A 21,838-nucleotide genomic window follows, 5' to 3' on the forward strand; every position below is an offset into this window, starting at 1 on the left:
ACTTACTGAAGTAGAAGCAAAAGTACTGATTTAAAAATGAATGACCCCCCTTCCAAAAAAAAAAAAAAAAAAAAAGGAAAGAAAAAAAAGCAAACTACCCAATGACAGTAATTTGAGTACAGGTAAATGTTACTTCCCACCCTGCTAACTTTGCCAATTTCTTTGTACATTGTGGTAAAGTGTTACCCACTCAACTAAGGACTGAAACAGTTGTTTTTATAATACCAGGCTGAATGTCACCCTTTCTGCCTGTTTTCAAAAATAGAGTGTTGATTATTGTATTGGATTATGGTTTTCTTACAAAACATCATCACAACAAGGAGTAATTTGTACCACCACCGTTATCAGAAAAGTCATGCTGCTGGAAGTTTACCTAAAATGAAACGTCAGTAGCTAACACTGGCTTTTTTGTATTCTGGCGATTCTCTGCGCTTTTTATGCAAACATTTTTATCCTTTAAATTTTCTGATTCATTTGGAGCCTTTGTTTTGTCTGCTTTCTTTGGTAATTTGGGCCAATTATTATGTTAAGTTACTGTAGACCAGTAATCATCAACTGGTGGCCCAAGTGCCACATCAGGCCCCAAAGCTTCCTATCCAGCCCCGAGAATATGATTTAATTCAGAAAAGGTGAGGAGGAGAAAAGGTGTTGTGGTTTTTAGGGTGTCCTTTGTCTTAAAAAACACATAGCTATTAAATCAACCCCAAAAACGATTCATATTGAAACAGTTTTACTAGGAATGAGTCATCTATTTTAACATAAACCCACCTGTCAGGTATGATAAATTAATATGATTCATGACCTAATCCTGGTTAAATCTGAAGTGTTTTGTGTCAACTTTACAATTCAAGCCAACATGTTGCAATCACTCCCTTGAGGCTGGCAGCAGTATTGGTGGTAGTGACTGATCTCACTGTTAATGCCTAGAAATTACAATCAGTTTTAGAGAAAATACAAATACTAAAAAGTTTGTATGATTCTTAGACAAAGATAGCTATAGATAGTAATAGACCAAAATTTGATTTCTTCTTAGCTCATTGATTGGTATGGCCCTTGTACAACTCTAGGTAACTAGAGTTAATTAGAGTTTTAAAAAAAAGAGAAATACTGGCGGGGGTTATCAATTGATGTCCCCAGTATTTTTTAGATAAATAAATACAATAAATAGCCCTGTTTAATTGTCATGAAGACATACTTTAAGTATCTTTAAAACTAAAGAGTCTGGTAATGTTTAAAATAAAGAAAAATATATCCATGAACATTATGTCAATGGATTCGGGTCGGATAAGGAAGCTATATTGACATCTTATCATCGTGTCACCTGTAACATGATCCTACCGTCTACTGTTGTCGACGGGTTGGATACATCAGCGGCAGCTGATTGGTTTTGGCCAACGAAACCACACCTTTCTCAAGATCTTATTGGATACTGTGAAGTGTGTCCCTCCTCCTTACAAATTCCACAGCAGATCCTTTTTGTGATTGGTCCAGCGTGTCGGAGTGCAGAGAACAACAAACAAGATAGGGTGAAGACCGTCGGGATGGATGCAGGTAAGAGAGATTTTCCTGTAAAATAACATATTTTCTCCTCATTCGTGTTCTGTTATATCCACAAGGTAATCATAATATCGCCGTTTCATATCTGGCGACATATCTGCTCAGTCATGGCTGGATTGCCAACCCCCGCTGCCGGACACATATTGCTTTGTAGCCTCGGTGACGTTAGCTTGCCAAAGTGATGACTAAAGCTAAAAGCTAACAAACATTAGCCTTCTCTTAATGCTAAATGTGGCGGAGTAGCCGCTTTGACAGCTCACTGTATGGTCGTATAAGTCCCTCTACGGGGTCAAGTTGTCATCTTTGTTAATGTCGTGTATTTCCAATAACTTTCCCTCTCAATAATATGCCTTTTGTCCTTGGCTTGGCAGTCAGTGCTAAGGTTGAGTTACGCCCAAAAGGAACATCTAAGTCGATGCACTGTCACCATCACAGCAGTTATTAGGCTACTGTTAGCATCGCCGGGAATGCTATTAGCAATCAGAGATGTAATACAGTACGTAGAGAGGCTAATGTAGTGGAGTAATGGCTCTCAGAGGAAGTAAACAGCCTGCCTATTGCATTTCAGACTAATAAGACAGCACTTCATTCTTTAGGTATAAGCCCTCAAATCACTGCTTTCTGTGTCAAAACCAACTGACAGTTAGCAACACTGGCAACTTTAGTTTGCTGTTTACTTGCCCAACGTCATGTTTTGCCATTAAACGTCGAGTAATATCGGAAGTACCCACAGTTTAGTGTTTGATAAGGCAACAGTTGACCTGGCATCCAACTTTTCCTGAGTTAAGAAAAAATAAATCCTTTCACAATGTATATTATGGAGTTTCTCCTGGCCTTGTGCTTTGTTATTACCAGTTGCAGTGATAAACAAGGACTATAAATAGATTGCTTTCACTTTCCCAATTTCTTTATTGCTTAATTACTGAAGTACTCGCCATGTTGTTGTTACATATGATTGCACCAGAAAAACGAATTCTTCTATTTATATGGGCTATGTAGTTGATTTTATGTGTTACTGTAAATGTTTATGTAATTATCAAATTGCTTATGTCAACAAACATCAAAATTATATATGAAAAGTGACATTCAGCTGGTGGAAAAAGATATAAAATGCCATCTTAAGCCTAAATGAAGAGGAGTGTACTGGAATTTTTGGTTTTCACTTTTTCAGTACTTTCATTTACTGCTTGTTTGAAGTGATAGAATTGCTCATATTTCAATATCTGCTACAGAAGCAGGGCCGCACCATATGGCCTAAAAATACATTCTCTGTTATTTTCACACCACATTTGATTTATGGTTTTAATCTATTTCATCACCACCATAAAAGGAAACTAAGAATGACTCAGAGCAAGTTTTGAGTTTATTTTAGTCATTAGATAACAAAGGCAAACTGAATATCCCTTCTGGGATTAATAAATTGAATTTCACTTTTGGGGTCAAAGTGCAAGCGGTTAACTTATCTTTAAAAGTGCACTTTTTAGTTTCAGTAGAGGAAGTTGTTTACAGTTCTGGCTGCCTTTTTTAAAGCACAAAATTTTCAGCCATGATGTTGTTGTTTTTGTATGTCTCTTTAGGAATGAAACAAGGGAAAGGGTGGGAACAGTGGGAGCTCAAGGAAAGTGAAGGGGGAAGTTCAAGACAAAAAAAAAAAATCATGTTTTTTTAAATGGTCCTTGGCCACAAACATTGGCAAATCCATAAAACTGAAAAAAGCCCTTGTAACTAGCAGTGAAAGTATTGAAACTTAACAAAACTTTACGTCCAGAAATGAGCAAATCCAAGCAAACAAGGACTTCTGTTTTTGTTGTTGTTGTAACAAAACAGGTATCAATGTAATTTGATTTTTACTAGTATCATATTGAAGTTAAAAATGTGGATGTCAACGCAACCCTAAAAAGGTAATACTTTTAATTTATTACAGAAAAACAAAACTAGATTTTAAAGTTTTGAAAAATGTGGACATTTTTAAAAAAGCAGTGTAAGGCTGGCCACACACTAGACATTTTTTTCAAATCTTCCTAGTAGAAAATGCAGATGTAATTTTGACGGTCTCCGAGCAGTCAAATCCTTGTACCCCCTTTGAGATCTTTGGTGCTCCCCACAGGTTGGAAACCAGTAATCCAGTTGCTTCATGGAAAATTTAAGATTTAACTTGAACAGTACTAGGGAGGACATGTCAGGACAGCTCACGTTCTTTTGCAGTAGTTTTAATATTTAGTTTACATGATAACTGTCCTAATTTAAAAAAAAAAAAACATGATACTTGCATCCTAATAACAGTAGTAGTGACAATTCCAATACTATCTACCCTACCACATTACTCCTCACAGTGCTCCCAGTCAAATAAGTAGACCAGGACTATTCAATTAGTTTTGAATAAGGGGCCAGCTCTTGAATAAGGATCCCATATGAAGGGCCTGAAGGATATTGCATGGCATACCATCTGTTTCAATCAATCAAACTGTTTTGGATTATCTCATCTTTAATAGCCTCTTCAGCCGACACAAGAATACACATCTTGATGATCTTTGCAGTTGTAAATGGCTTTTTCTTTTCCCCTAAAATCTATGTCACCAGTAGTGATGCTGTTTTAGCTCTCTCTTGTTCTGTACAAGCCCAAAATGGTGCCATGTACTCTCAGCATGAGGTCTAAAAATCTCCTAGCAGCAAAAGTCAGAGCCAGGTGTTGTCAAAGTTGGCATGGTTGTCTCGGAATACCTTGCACAAACAGATACAAACACAAATTTTCTTAACATTCACTGTTGAACTGTCTGAGTACTTTTTAAAGTAGAAGAGAAATTTTTGTTTGTTTATGGCTTATGTGCTTGCAAGGATGTGTCCACAGACACCAAAATGTGCATGCTGAGACATCAAAGTGGAGATCAATGCATATGTCGGTATATTTGTTTATTTGTTTCTTTGATTAGGACCCACATTGCTGTACCCTAGAGCACAGTTAGTATGGGACTGAGAAATAAATGTGACTGATGATCATACAAATAAGATAAACCCACATTATTTGATCAAAAATCACTTTTAAGCATTAGTAGTCTACTTTAAGGGCCACAAAAATGACCTCTGGGGTCTGATCTGACCCCAGAGCCTCCACTTTGATAGCCTGGATGTAGCTTAGACTAATTGGAAGCCAGGGCCAGGATGTCAGCAGGTTTGTGGGAACCTAAAAATCATAATTTTTTACTGTATCATCACCACAATTGTTATCCTATATTTTATGTTGCTCTTAATGAATAATAAAAATATGACTTATGAAAACAGATTTTTATACAGTAGTTAAACAAAATCCTGTAATTATATTTTATTTTGTAATCATATTCTGTTGTAATTTACTGCTAAAGGCAGTTTGAAGTATAGATTTTTGTACTATGGTGTGCTCCTTCAAACTTATGCTCAGCTGTGCTTAAAATAATTTTAGGTTGTTCTGAAAGTATTTTTATTTTACCCCTCTTTTTGCTTTCATCATTTAACCCTGAAATACAATTGTCAGAAACATCACGCTCTGTTTACACCACAGATAGATTTTTTCTTTACTTGTCATAGAAATAAAGCCCATTAGGTTAAATTACAGGGGAAAATTAGAATTTAACTACACAAAGACTAGTATACAAATCCTAAAAATAATTGTGGGAGAAAGTTATTGGAGTTATTTGTAAGCAAATAATTGATCTTCATCTTTACTTGCCTGCTTTTTTTGGTTGACAATTTTTAGCATTTATACTTGTTTCCTTTTGCAGCTACCTTAACATACGACACACTTCGCTTTGGAGAGTTTGAAGATTTTCCTGAGACCTCAGAGCCTGTGTGGATCTTAGGAAAAGAATATAATGCTCTCACAGGTAATACAGCATGTGTGAGAGACAAAGATGAACACATCTTTAGGTTTTAAACAGCATAAAAACACTGCATACCCTTTTCTCTGTGAGTGAATTCAAACATGGGGATTTCTGTCTTTATACAGAGAGAGAAGACATTTTATCAGATGTCACATCCCGACTGTGGTTCACATACAGAAAAAACTTCCCACCTATTGGTAAGTGAAGTGGTGTCTGTCTATATTCAAGCTCCTCATGTACAGTTGATGAGTTTGGAGATTTGAGAAGTCTGGGTTTCTCATCTAACTGCATAAGAAGAGCTCTTACATTATTCTTTAATGTGTTACAGGTGGGACAGGACCAACATCAGATACGGGATGGGGGTGTATGTTACGGTGCGGCCAGATGATCCTTGGTGAAGCCTTGATGTGTAGACATTTAGGTAGAGGTAAGACATACTAAAAGAAAAATCCTGCTTATTTTTCTCTCTTGGTTTTGGACAGAAAACGTTAACACTCAGACTCAGATGTCTTTATTTATCCCAGAAGGGCAATTCTGTTTCACAGCCTGCTGAGTCTTAAATAAAAAGGAACGAAGACAGTCACAGCAGCATTTGGAGCTTTCACATTCATGCCAGTGACAAAACATCGGCAGATGCACAGTTTGCTAATGAAAAAGATTATTGACATTATTTACATAACTCTACATGAAAAACAGTATCTTTGCATCCTTACAGTATGTATGTTTATGTGCAGCTCGAAAGAGTGAAATTATTATGCAATTCTGAAATGGACTTTAAAAATTCATGTGAACAGTTCAGTCTAGCTGATATGATACTTCCTTTCATCAGCCTTTGGTTATCACCATGGGCTGGGGGGGTAACATGCATCATATTTGTACCAAAAAGTAAAGTGTAGGGCTTGTAAGGAATTATAGAACTGTTTATTTGATCATAGTGTTATCATTCAATATACAACCGGTTAACTGCTTGTTAACTTGTTAGTATGATCAGTAGAACGAAGGTCCAATAAATACGAGCTTAGAAGGGGGAAATTCTGTACCTAGCTAAATGGAGGCAGACATATGTTTGTTAATTGTTTGCTTGCAGTCATGGGATCTTGAATTTCTGTTGGGGGGCAGGAAGTAGGGGAGAACCATTAGGAACCAATGGGAATGGAGGAAAGTTGGTACATCACAGCTCTAAATGGACCTGTATGCTGCATTTATTATCAGAAAATAGCTCCATACATTGAGTATGATCACAATACTTTCTGTTTTAACAGATTTATCTGGCTTGTAGGCTGTCAATATCACAAATTACTTACTACCATAGACCTCCTAGTGTCTAGCGCCGTCTAGCCAGATGAAGGGAGACGAGTCTTGTACTGAGTTTAGAGGCTAGCTGAGCCCCTTTAACATATAGAAAATTACTTATTGTGTCATAAATATGTCACTAATTAAAATGGTAAAATACTCTCAACCAAATAAACCTTGTGTGGTGAGTGAACAAGTAATATTGTGCCATTCAAGAATGAACCTGCTCAACTAAACCATTCATCGATGTGTGTCACGGTAGCTAGCTCCCATTTGAGTGTCAGTTTCATTTCCTCCTTTTTTGTCATCATTTAGTCTACATTTAAAAAGCTAAAGTGTTACAAAGTGATTAGCCAGACAACCAGCTCTGCTGAGATGAGCTAAATGATCTGGATTTCTTAAAAAAGATGGATATCCTGTAAAAACAAGCAAGGCTGGACAGAATCAGCTGAGGAAACACTGGCAAGATCTGAGTTTAAGCGTGCTTGAAACTGTACTAAACCAAACCAGGTCTCTTTGTTGAAACGGTCCATACTCGAGTGGTCTGTGACACTGCTCCTCCAGGATTCAGACAGAGGCTTTTTTAATTGAGTTTTTATAAAACTTTTCTTGCCTAAATGTTTCACTACATTTAAGAATGTTTTAATTTTTGTTCTTTGAATGCATGGTATAGTTCTAAACAACTCAAAACATGGACGTTTTGGTAACTTTTCTCTATGTAGAAATCACTTCTTCATTGTCATCTGCAAAGAACCTATAACTTTCCCCCCAGCCCTTGCAAGCTGACTAGGGCAGTACTCCAGTCAAATATCCTAATTTAGCTATAACTATGGCTCAGCTTAACTGTGCATGTTAACATACTGACTGTTTGGCACTAACATCTCTCCTCGGATGAGTAGATTCCACCAAACAAAGCTCATTTCACATTGATGTGATGACTGACCTTTTGTTCTCAGACTGGAGATGGGTGAAGGGCAAGAAACAAAGAGAAGAGTACATCAGTATTCTCAACGCCTTCATTGACAAAAAAGACAGCTATTATTCCATCCATCAAATCGGTAAGTGTCAAAACTCTCTTATTATTTTGGTCACTCGTGTTGAGGCTGTACTGTTGGTTTTAATGGTTGTTTTTTATTCCTGATTGCTGCAGCCCAGATGGGAGTCGGAGAGGGAAAGCCTATAGGCCAGTGGTATGGACCAAACACAGTCGCCCAGGTCCTAAAGTAAGTGCTGTAAATATTTACTGTTAGCTTATTTGTTGTGCTGAAATAAGGGTGGAATGGTTCTATGGTCCTGAGATTCTCTTTGGTGTTTACATCAGTTTATTTAGGCAAACTGTAACAGCACACTCCAAAAACTCCAACTCCAACACAGAAAAAATTAATATAAGCATGCAAATAAATGTATATTTTTACACACAATTTCTAGATGAACTCACAAATAAAATAAGAATCTGTACAGGACATCTAAAACCACCACATTAACAAGTAACAACATATACTATAACATGGTAGTAAACAAAACTTTACAGAAATAAGAGATGGTCTGAGATGATAAATTGTGCAAAATCCTACAGGAGGTTGTAGAACAAGGGAGAGAGCAAGGAGTAAAATGAATGGAAAGGAAAACAAAAGGTAGAGGAAACATAGAGAAAGTTGGCTGTGCACTTTTATACTAGCATATTTTAGGGCTCTAATGGCCCAGCAGAAAAGTAGCACACCGTGTACAAAGCTAGTCTCTGAAGTAGGTGGCCTGGATTTGTTTTCAACCTGTGGCTCCATTCCTGCATGTTATTCCCCACTCACTTGCTCTTAGTTCCTCGACTATCCACTGTCCTGTCCTCTCCATATAAAGTCAAAAAGCACAAAAATAAATCGTTCAAGATGAAAACTTCCATATATATGGATTTTAGATTTTTGTGATCTGTAAGCCGTAATCAAGATTAAAACAAAAGTCTTAAATGTTTTACTTTGTATGAGCTGAATCTAGAATTTATAAAAGTTTAACTTTTTGAAGTAAATCACTGGAAAAAATAAACTTCTGATTTTTTAGCCCTGTAGACACCATGGTGGCTGTTAGCCTGCAGCTGCAATATGCCAGCATGCTACCATACTAAATTTTGCAGGTTGACCCAGTAAAGAAAAAGGATAAAGTCCAACATTTAGCTCTTTTCCTGCATGATAACCACAGAAGCACATTAAGTCACTGCCACTCTGGTAGTATTAAGCTCAAAAAATACATGGGACAGTGTCATGCAGACTGGCAATGATAGTCAATTGCACACTTTAAAGTCTGCAGGAGCACTCATATTACACAAAAACCCAGTAGAAACTCATAAGAACATACACAAAAACAAGTGCAAGTGATAGCAAGTGGAATAATTAGCACTCCCACACGTAGACCACATGATTTAACCTCACAATTATTGCACAGTCTCTTATTTTAGAAACTTGAATTAGGGGGATATTGGCACTTTGCTTTAACAACATGCAGATTTAAAGGCACCCTGGAGAGTTTTCTTGTAACAAAACTTTTTATTGTTTTCTTCCAGTGTTCAAACTTATTTTTATGTGAATCCATGACATCTATCAAACATCTGTAACATATTCAATCTACAAGCATTCTTGTGTCTGCTTATTTAACATGCTAAATTATATAATTAATACATCGTAAATCATTTGATGTCTTATTTTTCACTGCCTTTGCAGAAAAAATGGTTTTGCAACACATAAGTGGTACCAGTGGCCAGTTAGCAAAACAGTGTGAACTTGTGAATGTGTTTTGCATTACACGCTGACATTGAAGCAGTAATATCTTTCTTTTCCACTCTCATCACAAATGCACCCTTGAACTATTAACACCATGACAAGATACCACTCCCTGAGGAGGCTGAAGTTTAAGGGAAAGTCTTTATAGTCTCATTAAAACATATAAGGATGATGAATTTCACTGTGCTCTCTTGTTTTCAGGAAGCTGGCAGTGTTTGATACATGGAGCAAATTAGTCGTACACGTGGCGATGGACAACACTGTGGTCATCGAGGAGATCAGTGAGTGCACTTGTGTTGCAGCCTTGTGTTTGAGGGTTTCATGCATTTAAATAAGCAGTTTAAATGTCATCTCAGTCCTTGTGTGCTTGTCTGAACTATTGATAGTGCTAGGATTGTTTACAGAGGCAGGGCTTCATCTTAATCTCACAGTTATTACAGGACAAAGGTTCTGAGTGAAAACAAATAATGTGAAAGGGAATATAAGGTTGTTTTTACTTGGCAGTGTGCAAAGACATAGAGATAAAAATGTTTCAGGTGACAAGCTGCTATTAGATGGGTATTGTTTTTTGTTTTAAGTTATTTCCTCCACAGTAGTTTAAATCCTTCACTTGCTTGAGTCTACAGTCTAGTAGAGTGAACTTTTTCTTAGTTTATTTTTTTTTCAGCACAATAAGATCTTTTTAATGTACTCAATTTATTAATTTTTGTTTTTTGTCATTTCAGAGCGTCTTTGTATGCCCTGGTTGGACGGAGCCTGTGCTGAACCAGAGGCAGCAGGGGAGCTCAACGGCTGCCTGGAGGGGGCGTGCGCTCTAGCGGAGGAGGAGACAGCTCTCTGGAAACCTCTTGTCCTGCTCATCCCCCTCAGGCTGGGCCTGACCGATATAAATGAGGCCTACATAGAAACCCTGAAGGTCAGATATGGCACCATTCTTACACAGAGTTAAAAACTGAGTTTTAAAGTTTAATAATGAAATTACTAAAAGACATCAAAGAACATTCAAAATGAAATATGTTAAAAGAAAAGATTAAAAAGGAATTAAGTAAATGACAATCAAAAAAATGAATAACAGAACAGTTTATATTTAAATATCCTAAAATTGTCGTTGAGCATCTTAAAAGTGCCCTGAAGTTACTGACTGCTGAGTCTTAATTTCCAGATGGACACAGATTTACCTGCTGGTTTTGCCAAACTCAATAACAGCATTATTGTCAACTGAAAACTGAAGTAGACGATGAACACCCAGTGTACTCTGGCATTTTTATGTCTCTGTTATTCAAAGAAACACGTCTTGGTTCAAGGGTATTTTCCAATATTTATGCAGCAGTGGCTGAAAATAATCCATGTGGCCAAAGTCAATCCACTAGAAGTGTTTGTTTTTCTCCCTGACAGGGTTAAGAAATGGAAATACAGGCATGTGTCAATAAATTAGAATATCATGGAAAAGTTAATTTATTTCAGTAGTTCAATTCAAAAAGTGAAACTCTTTTATTATACAGATTCATCACACACAGAGTGAAATATTATGTAAGTGTGCATTTTTTTTTAATTGTAATGATTATGTCTTACAGCTCATAAAAAAACCCTAATTCAGCATCTCATAAAATTAGAATATTGTTAAAAAGTTAATTGGGAAGACTGCTGACTTGGCACATGTCCAGAAGACAATCACTGACACCCTGCACAAGGAGGGTAAGCCACAAAAGCTCATTGCTGAAAGGGCAGGCTGTTCTCAGAGTGCTGTTTCAAAACGTATCCATGGAAAGTTGAGTAGAAGGGAAAGGTGTGGTAGAAAAAGATGCACTAGCAGCAGGGATAACCACTGCCTTTAGAGGATTGTCAAGCAAAGCCCAATCTAGAATTTGGGGACACTTCACAAGGAGTGGACAGAGGCTGGATTCAGTTCATCAAGAGCCACTACACACAGATGTATGAAGCGATTGTTCACAACTGTCACATTCCTCTGTCAACCCACACCTGAACCAGAGACAACATCAGAAGTGTACATAGGCTAAGGAGAAAGAGAACTGGACTATTGCTCAGTGGTCCAAAGTTCTCTTTTCAGGCAAAGGTACATTTTGACTTTCAGTTTCTAGTCAGTGATGGTTTGGGGAGCCATGTCATCTACTGGTGTTGGTGCACTGTATTTTCTAAAGTCCAAAGTCATTTTCCAGCTGGACTTGGCACCTGCCCCTCACTGCCAAAAGTAAAAATTAAATGACCATGATATTCCTGTTCTTGATTGGCCAGCAAACTCACCAGACCTGAATCTCATAGAGAATCTGGGGAAATGTCAAGAGGAACATTAGAGACACCAAACCCCAAAATCCAGAAGAGCTGAAGGCAGCTATCAGAGCAACATTGGCTTCTGTATCACCTCAGCAGTGCCACAGGCTGATCACTTCTATGCAGTAATTCATGTAAGCGGAGCCCTGACCAAGCATTGAGAGCATATAAATGAGCATACCTTTCAGCAGACCAACATTTTTATTGGTCTGATGTATCATTTAAGTTTTTTGAGATATTGAATTTTGGGTTTTCATTAACTGTAAGCCATAATCATCAAATTTAAACGAGATGAAGACTTAAATTATTTCACTCTGTGTCTAATAAATCTATATAATATGAGAGTTTCACTTCTTGAATTGAACTACTGGTGTTCTTATTGTTACAAGTACTGTATTTGTCATGTAACTAGTACTTTAAAGAGTGTTGTTATAATGACTGTCACTTGTAAAGTACAAGATATTCCTTTCCAGATGTTGTTAAACATTTGCATAGAAAAATTACATCTTACTGGGCCAGTTTCACATATTTTCATTTAAAACAGGCCACATTGCAATCTCAGTTTCTCTATAATGTGGGGCTCATGACAACATCTTACTACATGAGTGACTAAAGAAACAATGGACCTTTTCACTCATGCACTCTTGACCTGCTATTCACATCATCCCAAGCAGCTCTTACATGTGTTCCTTATTGCAGACATGAGAGTGGGGGATCTAAGGGGGCAAGAATGATGTAAAAATGATGCAGAAGTCCTAGTTAAATGTTAACAACATATCCAAGACAGAAGATGAAGCAACAGAGTCCAAGTTTGACGTTTTTTAAATTTTAAATCAAATACTACATGTAATTGCAGATAGTCATAGTTCAACCAATGAGGTCTCAGAATAGAAGCATCATCACCTTTGCCCATTTGCTTGTTGGGAATTTTCATTAATTTCCTGCTGTGTTCACAGAGAGACTTACTCTGACTTCTTGCTAAAGTTAGGGGGCAGCTGTGGAAAATACTTGGAAATTTTCAGTTTGTGCATGTGTGACAAGGCTGGATGACTTTTATTATTTAAAGAGCAATTATACTTGAATTTTGAGTCACATTAAAGTTTAAGAAGGATATTCTGTATCTTATGCAAATATACAAATATGGATTTGGGAAAAATATCAAACTCAAGGCCTTAACATGGAAATTAATAAACAACTGGTTGTCATCCAATTTTTTATTTTTATTTTTTGGCCTTTTTCTGCTTTTATTAGAGAGATAGGAAAGTGGATAGTGGCGTGAGAGAGACAGGGCGTGCAGTTTTGGTAAGGTAGACAAACACAGGCAGTCTGCCTGAAGGACCACATTCTCTGTAAATTGGGTGTTACCCACCCACAAGGCCATATGCTTCCTTTCCACTTCAACTGACAGGTACTATGTGGACTTTGCAGATGTTTACTAAAGATTTGATCTATGTACATTTGTTGGAAAGGGGCTAAAAATGTATGAACAAAGCTGCTTGAATTACCACTAAACTAAAGTCGTTTCTATTTTTTCACAGCAATGCTTCATGCTGCCTCAGTCTCTGGGCGTTATTGGGGGAAAACCCAACAGTGCCCATTACTTCATTGGCTATGTCGGTATGTTTGGTCTCTGTGCTCGAGAAATAAACTCCTAGCTGTGTTCACTCATATACACCTCATAAACACTACGTACACAAAGAGATTCAGCAAATTATAAATATGTATGTGTTCTTTTGTAAGGTGAAGAGCTCATCTATTTAGACCCACACACCACCCAGCCCGCAGTGGAGCCGTGTGAAGATGGTCAGGTCCAAGATGAGACGTACCACTGTCAGCACCCACCCTGTCGCATGCACATCTGTGAACTGGACCCATCCATTGCAGCAGTAAGAGCAGCAGAGAGGGTTTATTTAGGCCAGAGCTTTTCATCCCAAAATAAAGCCTGCTGTTTTATGTGAGAGAGCTAAAGCAACTCAGATGTTCAGAAGCTCGATGTTTTCTGTTTTATTCCAGGGTTTCTTCTGCAGAACAGAGGATGAGTTTGATGACTGGTGTATGCGCATCAGAAGGGTATGTGTCTGTGAATACAATGCATGTGTCATGAAGCATCAGTTTCCTATTAGAGAGATGTGTTAATGGTCTTTCTCTTCTAGCTGTCCTGCAAAAGAGGCGGCCTGCCCATGTTTGAACTTGTAGACAGTCAGCCCTCCCACATGGTCATTGTGGACGCCCTTAACCTTACTCCTGGTAAATTAAATTTTCCTTTTGATGGAAAATGTAGTCAAAAATGAGGGATGACCTGATCACTTTTTTCTTTGCTACTAGAACCACTCATGTTTTGTTTTGATATGTTAGCAGTTTTAGTGGTTGTTCAGTCTGTTTAACTTCATAGTGTACTTAGATTTCCTACAGGTGGCATCATCCTACTTATTTAGTCAAAAATATGCTTTAATAGACAAACTCAGAGAAAAACACAAGCTGCCATTCCTGCAGTGTTATCTCTCTATAATAACTGCTTGGTTGAAAGAGAACTGACTGAAGATGTGGACATTTTTCCTCTTTAACATGGCTTTCTATTTCACTTTATTTTTGACAAGTTAAAGAAAAAGGTGAACAGTGTGAAATGCTCAGCTGCTCCAAAAGCTGTGGCAAACATTATCTTACAAAAGAAGCACAGAACACAGGCTTTAAACATCCTCCTGTATTAGAGTAGACACTTAACACAAAGTCACTGACAGAGGATTGAGATATTCTCCAGAAAGGGATCAAGAATAGCATATTTGTTTTGCTGCTCTGATTTGTGGATAGCATTTTTATTTTTCATCTTTTGACATTCAGAAAAGAATCTTGTGAACATGATTAAGTTAGAGCTGCCTGCAATCAGTAGACTGCAAACTAACTGCTTCAGAAAAAAATATAAAATACTTATTTACTTATTTATTTAAAAAAAAGGTTTTGCCGATGCTACTAAATACATAGCAAGAACAGAAAACAGCAAATAAATTATTAAACTGTTAAGTAGAATAACAGCTCTTATTCTCAAATATGTGATCGACAGTCATCTTTCTTCTCTCTTTTTCAGAAGTAGATATGAAACATATGTAAACCATGTCTAATCTGTGAAATATGACTGTAGATAAATCCATCTACCTTTATCAGTGGCTTCAGAACGTTTTTAATCCAACCACTGCTAGGGATGCACGATATTATCAGGATGATATCAGTATCACCAGATATTAGCTTCAAAGGTTGTATCAGTAGATATGGAAATTTATGTTGGAATACCAAATGTTAATATTGATTATTAATATTGACTACTAATAATGGATCTTTATATGTCACACAGCAGCGGAGAATTCCCCCGGGGGGGTGGAGTTTTAATTTCTTCATAAAGAAATGCCACCAGATAGGCCACGTTTGAGCTGTTTACAACTATGCCAATCATTCAAAGTTCGAAAAGCAAACATTCTTATTCTTAAGCTACTTTTGTCTCCCAAAAGTAGTGAAATATTCAGGCAAAAATGAAGTTTTTAAAAGCTCACGGTGAAACAGCAGCAGGCAGGGATTTTAAAAAGTTCCCCGTTTGAAGCCTGGATGATCGGTGTCACACCTGGCTCATTTATGGTCTGACTTCACAAATCGGTCCGGTTTTGTTCAGTACAGTTTGTCATGGTTTAGCACATTAAACTCTGATTTTACCCACGTTTCCTCAGCTGATGCCGACCAACCTCGCTCATTGTGACAGGAAATCTGTCTCCTTTGGTAACACTTTGGCTTTTTAAATGTGGATTAAATAAGGATAAAGGATGGAGGAAACTGGCATGCAGACTGGAGCTAGCTACAGGGACTCATATTTAAGACAGAAGAGGCCTGTTTGTGAATGGCACATAATCACTTGGTCGCTTACCCCACAAACGTTATTGTATATCACTGTTTTAATTACAAGCACGTTTGTGACTAAACAAGGTTTTTTGTAGAGCACAGCTAGCCTCTTAGCTCAGTACAAGACTGCTCTAGACTCTTGTCTCCCTTCATCTGGCTAGGCGATGGTAGATGCTTGAAGGTCTACAGGAAAGTATTTGTGATGTTGATCACTTCACTTCATGTAGATCTGTTAAATTGTGGTAAAAATCACTTTTTTTGTAAAGTGTTGGGATTATTCTCAGTGTAAGTAGAAATTTTCAGATAACTGCAGCATAGAGGTCCATTTAGAGCTGTTAAGTACTAACTTTCTTCCTGATCCCCAACAGACATCCAGGATTGCGTGATTGCATTTGGCTGTACAAACAATAAGTTAGTAGAGTGCTCAGCTTGACCAACAGGTCCATGTCAGCAGAAGTCTTTCTCTTTTTTGTCCCTGTTGGTTACATTTAAGGACTGCAATTTCTGAATTGTTTTATCCGTAAACTTTCAATCATGTGTTTTAAGGACTTAAGTTTGAACTACATTTAAATATCGGTATCGGGATATTGGCATATCTGATATCGGCAAAAGTCCAAAATCGTGCATCCCTATGTTTTGCCACTGTTACAAGTAGCAGGTAGCAGTAGACACTGAAGTAACCATGAAAGTTAAAGCAGTCAGCCAAAAGTCTCCTACAGTAATAATTGAAATACATAATGTCTATATTCCTCACTAGAGGGTAGTTACTCATGTAACAAACAGAACGAATAGACCAAAAAAATAGGCCAATTCAAACGGTCAGAATAGTGCAAATAGTCTAATAAATAAAAAGCATTAAATCTCAGAGCATTAAATTAATTGTATTATGTGTCTGATTCAATTATAAAATATGCTAGTTACATTTGAACACATAATCACACTTTATAAATCCTTGCATAATAGTAGTTTTACAATACTGACCTAAAAACTATTGCTTGTTTCAATACTGGGTTAATATTTTACCTAAAGGGTTTCAAAGAGCTTCCCCTGACTTTAGTGAATGAAGAGGACTGACTGGCAGCAGCTGTTTTCTGATATTCAAAGGGTGCTTCATTTCAGTTTAATTTGATATACAGTGCTTAACAAATTTATTAGAGCACCCTAACCCTAACCAAAGTAAGGTTTATGCCACAGCTGCCCTAAATTAACAGCATTAGTAATTACCAAAATCATTTTTTATATTTCTGCAATGGTTAATACACCAATATGTAGAAGCTCTTTAACCCAAATGATATTTGTAATGCTAAAATATCATAATAATTGTTATCCATGAATTTTCAAATTTACTGATTTACAAAAAAAATAGTAAAGCACATTATTATTTCTTGATTTATATGTCAAATTATAGTTATTTACTTGCATTCCTGAACAGAAAAATTAGTTTGTGGTTGAATGTTAGGCTTGATTTATTTCTGACTTCTCAGAGAAGCCCAGTGAGCCAGCTCACTGAAAATGAAAGAGTCTGCATTAAAGCACTTCATGATGCTGGATGGTCTTTGAGACAAATATGACAGGTGGTCTAATATATATATATATATATATATATATATATATATATATATATATATATATATATATATATATATATATATATATAAACACTTCACAGCACATGTATTGATTTTCTCAGCCAGAGTATTAACCACAGGTGACTAGAAGCATCAACTCCAATCTTTGATCACATATTTTCTAATGAAAATCAGCTATTAATGATTGTTTTCAGTGTATCAGCACAACTGTAGTAAAGTGTTTAATAAGTAAAATAATTCATTTTTCCTTTTATGTGTTGACCCTCACGTTCCAGACTTCTCAGACTCGGACAGGTTGGAGCGGTTCTTCGATTCAGAGGATGAAGAGTTTGAGATCCTTTCCCTGTGAGGAACAAACGAACAATGATTTACTGTTCTCGACAGTTGGCGAGAGATTCTTGTCTCTTCTCTGAGAGGATGAACATTAACTGGAGACCTCTTGAGCCGGTCCAGCTCCAATGGTGTAGTCAGTGTGCATCACACAGCATTCTTCAACAGCCACTGAATGCTGCTCTCCGTATCCGACATTGAGACCGCCTGGTGGAAGCCGTAGCAGGAGCTCAGGATTTATTCTGTATGCACATCTTCCACTTCCATGTGTTTCCATTTGAGTCTTAACACTTTAAATGTTTATTCTGAAGTGATATGGTGCCTTTCCCTGACTCCATACTTAAAATTGCCATAACAGTTTTATGTTGTATAGAAACACATTGGTTCATGACACCCATGGCTTACGCGGTTTGTCACTACTAACAAGTCTGTAACAGCCTGTAATGAAACCAAAATAAGTCAACTCAGCAGACATGCTGTATTAATTATTCATGCAAAGTATCCTTGCCAAGTTTTAAACATATACACATGTTCATTTGAAGATTATTTATTTAATCAATACGCTGTATAGACAGGTGAAAGAACAATAGACATGTAAGAGAATCAAAAATAAAATCAGAATCTAATATTTGACCCTCGTTCTCCTCGATTTTCTAGAAATTTTACTTTAGTAACAGTCAAGGATGTTCACTTTTGCATTTATCAGTCAAGGACAAATAAAACTGCAGTGCAAAAAAAGGTGTCGTTTTTAGACCAGTCATTTAGTCACTACACAGATGCTCTGTCTAAAAGCAGCAGTTTGGTCTCTGATTTGGTCACATTCACTTCCAAAGCTCTCCCAGTGGCAGGTTCTGGGCTGTGTTGATGGCATTTAGGCTGCGAGTTGTGATGTCCTTGTGCACGTCCTCAACACTCTGAGAAGCATCTATTACCTACAACAGACAAATCAAAAGTTGTTTTATAGATATTTAGCTGATTAAAAAGACACCTGGGTTGAAATCAGACACCAGCTCTTTTGGAGTCAGCAGATGCAGCCATATTTGGACTTAGTGGTCCATATGCATTGTTTCATCTTAATCCTGGTTTGGATTTAAAGCCTACTTATCTTTATTGTCTCTTCAACTTCAAGTGGAGTGATAAATATTAATTTAACCTCATAATACACTTGAGGTTAGTAGGGAAAATTGTTGCTTAGGTAATGAACCAATTGAGGATTAATCTTTTCAATATATTTTTGCAATCACTAGTGTTGCCCTCTGCTGGCTATTAGAGGAAATACATTCAGGCACTTCTGTGATGGCTCCACATTCAAACCAAGACATAAAATTATTAAATTCTATCTACAGTCTGTGGTTTTCATCTAGGATCCAGATCTGCCTCATACCTGCCAGCTGACTGAGGGATCCTTCATCAGGTATTCAAACTTCTGTTGGACTGTTTTTTGGAAAGTCCTGGTTTCATATCTCTCCTCTCCAAACTGGCCTCTGAGAGCCGCCTCTGCAGGACTGAGCTGGAGAAACATGACAAGGTCTGGCTTTGGCAGACCCACGTCAGGGTTCTTGCACCAGTCCAGGCTGAAACCCTGAGGGATGAAGAGGACACAATTAAAGTCAAGGTTGTAAACACCTTTGATACCCTGGACCTTTCCATTCTTACTTATTTTAAAGGATACAGTCTATTATTTTCATGACTAACAGTATGAGAAATATACTGAAGCTTATTTAACAAAAAGCTTCTGCAGGGACTCTGCCTGCAGGTATTGGTAACTAAAAACAAGAATATATGTTTGATGTTGGGTGCTAATACTGTTTTACTTTTACAAGAATATATTGAAATTAAATGTCTGTTATTGTAACAACCCTAATGCAAGTATCACATACTCCTCACAAACACAGATGACAGACTGATGGATGCAGAAGTACACAAACGGCTCACCGGCTTTGCACTTGTGAAAGCAACCCCAGAGAAGGCGTACCGGTCAACAACCAGAGTGGTGCCTTGCTCCAGCTTCTTCTTCATCAGAGGCCTGTGGTAAAAATGAAAGTATAAAAATGCATGCTAAAAAGAGGGCTATAATGTATGTCAAAAGAGGACAGAGTTCAGGACTAACAACAAGGACTACATCAGCATTTTCCCAGATTGGAAACCTCATTTATGACAAGTAAAGTTATGAACATGAGAGGGAGCAAAACTGAATAATTACGAACATCCAGAAGTTAACTTTATAAGGGGATTTTATTCATTTAATCAGATATAGTAATTCACCGTTAATTTTGCAAGATATCAAATACTGTGGAATTACTCACTGTGTGGTGAAACTATTGCTATCAAAGGCAACGTATCCTATTGCATCAAACTGTATATCATATTGTGTGTTAACTCTGTGATTCACATCATTATTGGGCAAAACAAAAACACTGCAAAAGGGCAATTACAAACAATAGCTGCTCCTCAAACGCCAATGAATTGAATTAAATGTATTGAGCACAAGCACAAGTGGTTTTAGTAACTTGGAAACCCCAGGAAGAAGCAATCTAAGGTCTTTTTGAAGCATCCCTTTACAGATAAAAAAAAATCACAGAACTACATGACTAGACAAAATGTCCAAATTTGAGCAAACAATAATTGCTCATCAGCTCTCATCTGAGAAACAATTTTACTCAAAGTCTTCAGACCTTAATAGTTCAATGTATCTCAAAGCAAGGTGTAGGAGTAATACAACAGGTGTAATATCAGTTCCTGTGCTACAGATTCTGATTTTTTTTTATTTGTTTGCCCTTTTACCACACAAGAACCCACTATTTTGTTGATGTGATATATTTATGTCAGCCTACCTCATAATACTTTGCCTGATCAGAAGACATACAGAGGCTTTTTATGGAGATTGAACTATTGCTTCACAATTCATTGATAATGTGCAATCACAATTATACTGGTCAATATTGTGAATTTTTATTTTAACTGGGCTCAACTGTTTGCTTCAGTGTTTGTAAACACCGTCACAGCAGCAGATGCTAATTGCAATGAGGCCATTTTTTACACATTTTTTTTTTACCAAAAATAATTTCAAAGTGCTAGATTTGTGCACACTTAGTATTAAACCAGAACCTATCATAGTCAATTTATGTTTTCCCAAGGGTGCATGAGGGAAAAAGAGCTGAAAGTTGAAAGTACAGTATTCATTTACATCTCAAAGGACTGCAGATCTAGTTCAAGTATATCCAGCATGCCATAGTCAACATTTATCATATATGTTTTCTCCAACAAGAAAACCGTTTCTAGTGAAAATTCAGAGTGGCTAGTAACTTGGAAAAACTGCCAGACACAGTGACAGGTGAGCAAACAAGTTTAAGCCCTGCCTTTATGCCCATGTGCAAACTGGTGATCGCAGTTATGAGCACAGCTAGAAAATGTCCAATCATGAAGGTATTTTCACGTGTCCTACTTTGTTGAGCTCTCATGTAAAAGACCTGGATCTCCTCACCGTCAGCTGTCATTTCTCACCTGTTTTTCCCTGCTGCTACATGTCAAAGTTCCTGCCGCTTAGAAGTCCTTGTTATTTAGCTTAATCACTTATTTTATTTATAAGAACCGTTAAATGCAAAATGGGTAGTCATAGTTTTGCCTTTGTCTATTGTAATTATGGCACTAAAGTTAGCTCAGGGCTGATTTTGACCATAAGGGTCTTACACTAGTTCCCATCGGTTTGCAGAGAAGAGCAGATGAACTGTGTGGTCCTCCAGATCACTCTTTTTCTCCAGGTAGGCGCTGATCAGCTGTCCGATTGTCGTTGTCCTGTCTGCCACATCAAACACAAAACCACAATTAATGGTTTTGCTGACACTGACAAATGTACTACACACTTAACGGGGCATCTATCGATAGAGAGGCCTGTCTTACCGGGAAATCTCATCATCTCCGCCGGTCTACCGCTCTGCTGTAGCGCCTGAACCAGCTTCTTGCACTGCGTCGTTTTCCCGGCTTTATCTACTCCCTCCAGCACGATGAGAGCTCCTCTTTTACACGCCATTTCACCGCTATGGTTTAGTGCTTTACTGAACCCGACAAAACAGAAAAACAGCTCACTGTCTCCTTGCTAAATGACTGGTAGCTTCTTTATCAACGCCAACATTTACCCGCTATTTTCCGAAGCCAAACAACAACACGGAAGTACAAAAACGCACTTCCGGCTTCGTACACGTTTTTTTTTTTTGAAGACTTTATTAACTCACAAGAAACTGTCTACTACATTTTTTTCTTTTTTTTTCTAAGAAAG

General features: G+C 37.4%; 2 protein-coding genes across 3 annotated transcripts; one reads left to right on the plus strand and one right to left on the minus strand.

Moving 5' to 3' along the window:
- The first annotated feature begins 1,486 nt into the window (after positions 1–1,486).
- On the plus strand, positions 1,487–18,195 carry atg4b (autophagy related 4B, cysteine peptidase). Of its 2 annotated transcripts, none has more exons than XM_041791719.1 (13): positions 1,487–1,551; positions 5,313–5,414; positions 5,537–5,608; positions 5,740–5,838; positions 7,661–7,762; positions 7,855–7,927; positions 9,674–9,753; positions 10,198–10,388; positions 13,300–13,378; positions 13,502–13,647; positions 13,775–13,831; positions 13,915–14,008; positions 17,493–18,195. In XM_041791719.1, exons 1-13 carry the CDS (start codon positions 1,542–1,544, stop codon positions 17,579–17,581), a joined length of 1,194 nt encoding a protein of 397 aa, XP_041647653.1. In that variant the 5' UTR covers positions 1,487–1,541; the 3' UTR covers positions 17,582–18,195. The 2 variants fall into 2 exon arrangements, with proteins under 2 accessions (XP_041647653.1, XP_041647655.1); XM_041791721.1 differs by having other exon boundaries at positions 17,508–18,195.
- dtymk (deoxythymidylate kinase (thymidylate kinase)) lies at positions 18,094–21,737 on the minus strand. The gene is made up of 5 exons (XM_041791722.1): positions 21,463–21,737; positions 21,253–21,361; positions 19,498–19,588; positions 18,947–19,144; positions 18,094–18,494 (listed from the first exon to the last, which is right to left on the minus strand). Exons 1-5 carry the CDS (start codon positions 21,590–21,592, stop codon positions 18,384–18,386), a joined length of 639 nt encoding a protein of 212 aa, XP_041647656.1. The 5' UTR covers positions 21,593–21,737; the 3' UTR covers positions 18,094–18,383.
- Positions 21,738–21,838: the final 101 nt, after the last annotated feature.

The sequence above is a fragment of the Cheilinus undulatus genome, linkage group 7, assembly GCF_018320785.1.
Source record: "Cheilinus undulatus linkage group 7, ASM1832078v1, whole genome shotgun sequence".
NCBI lineage: Eukaryota > Metazoa > Chordata > Actinopteri > Labriformes > Labridae > Cheilinus > Cheilinus undulatus.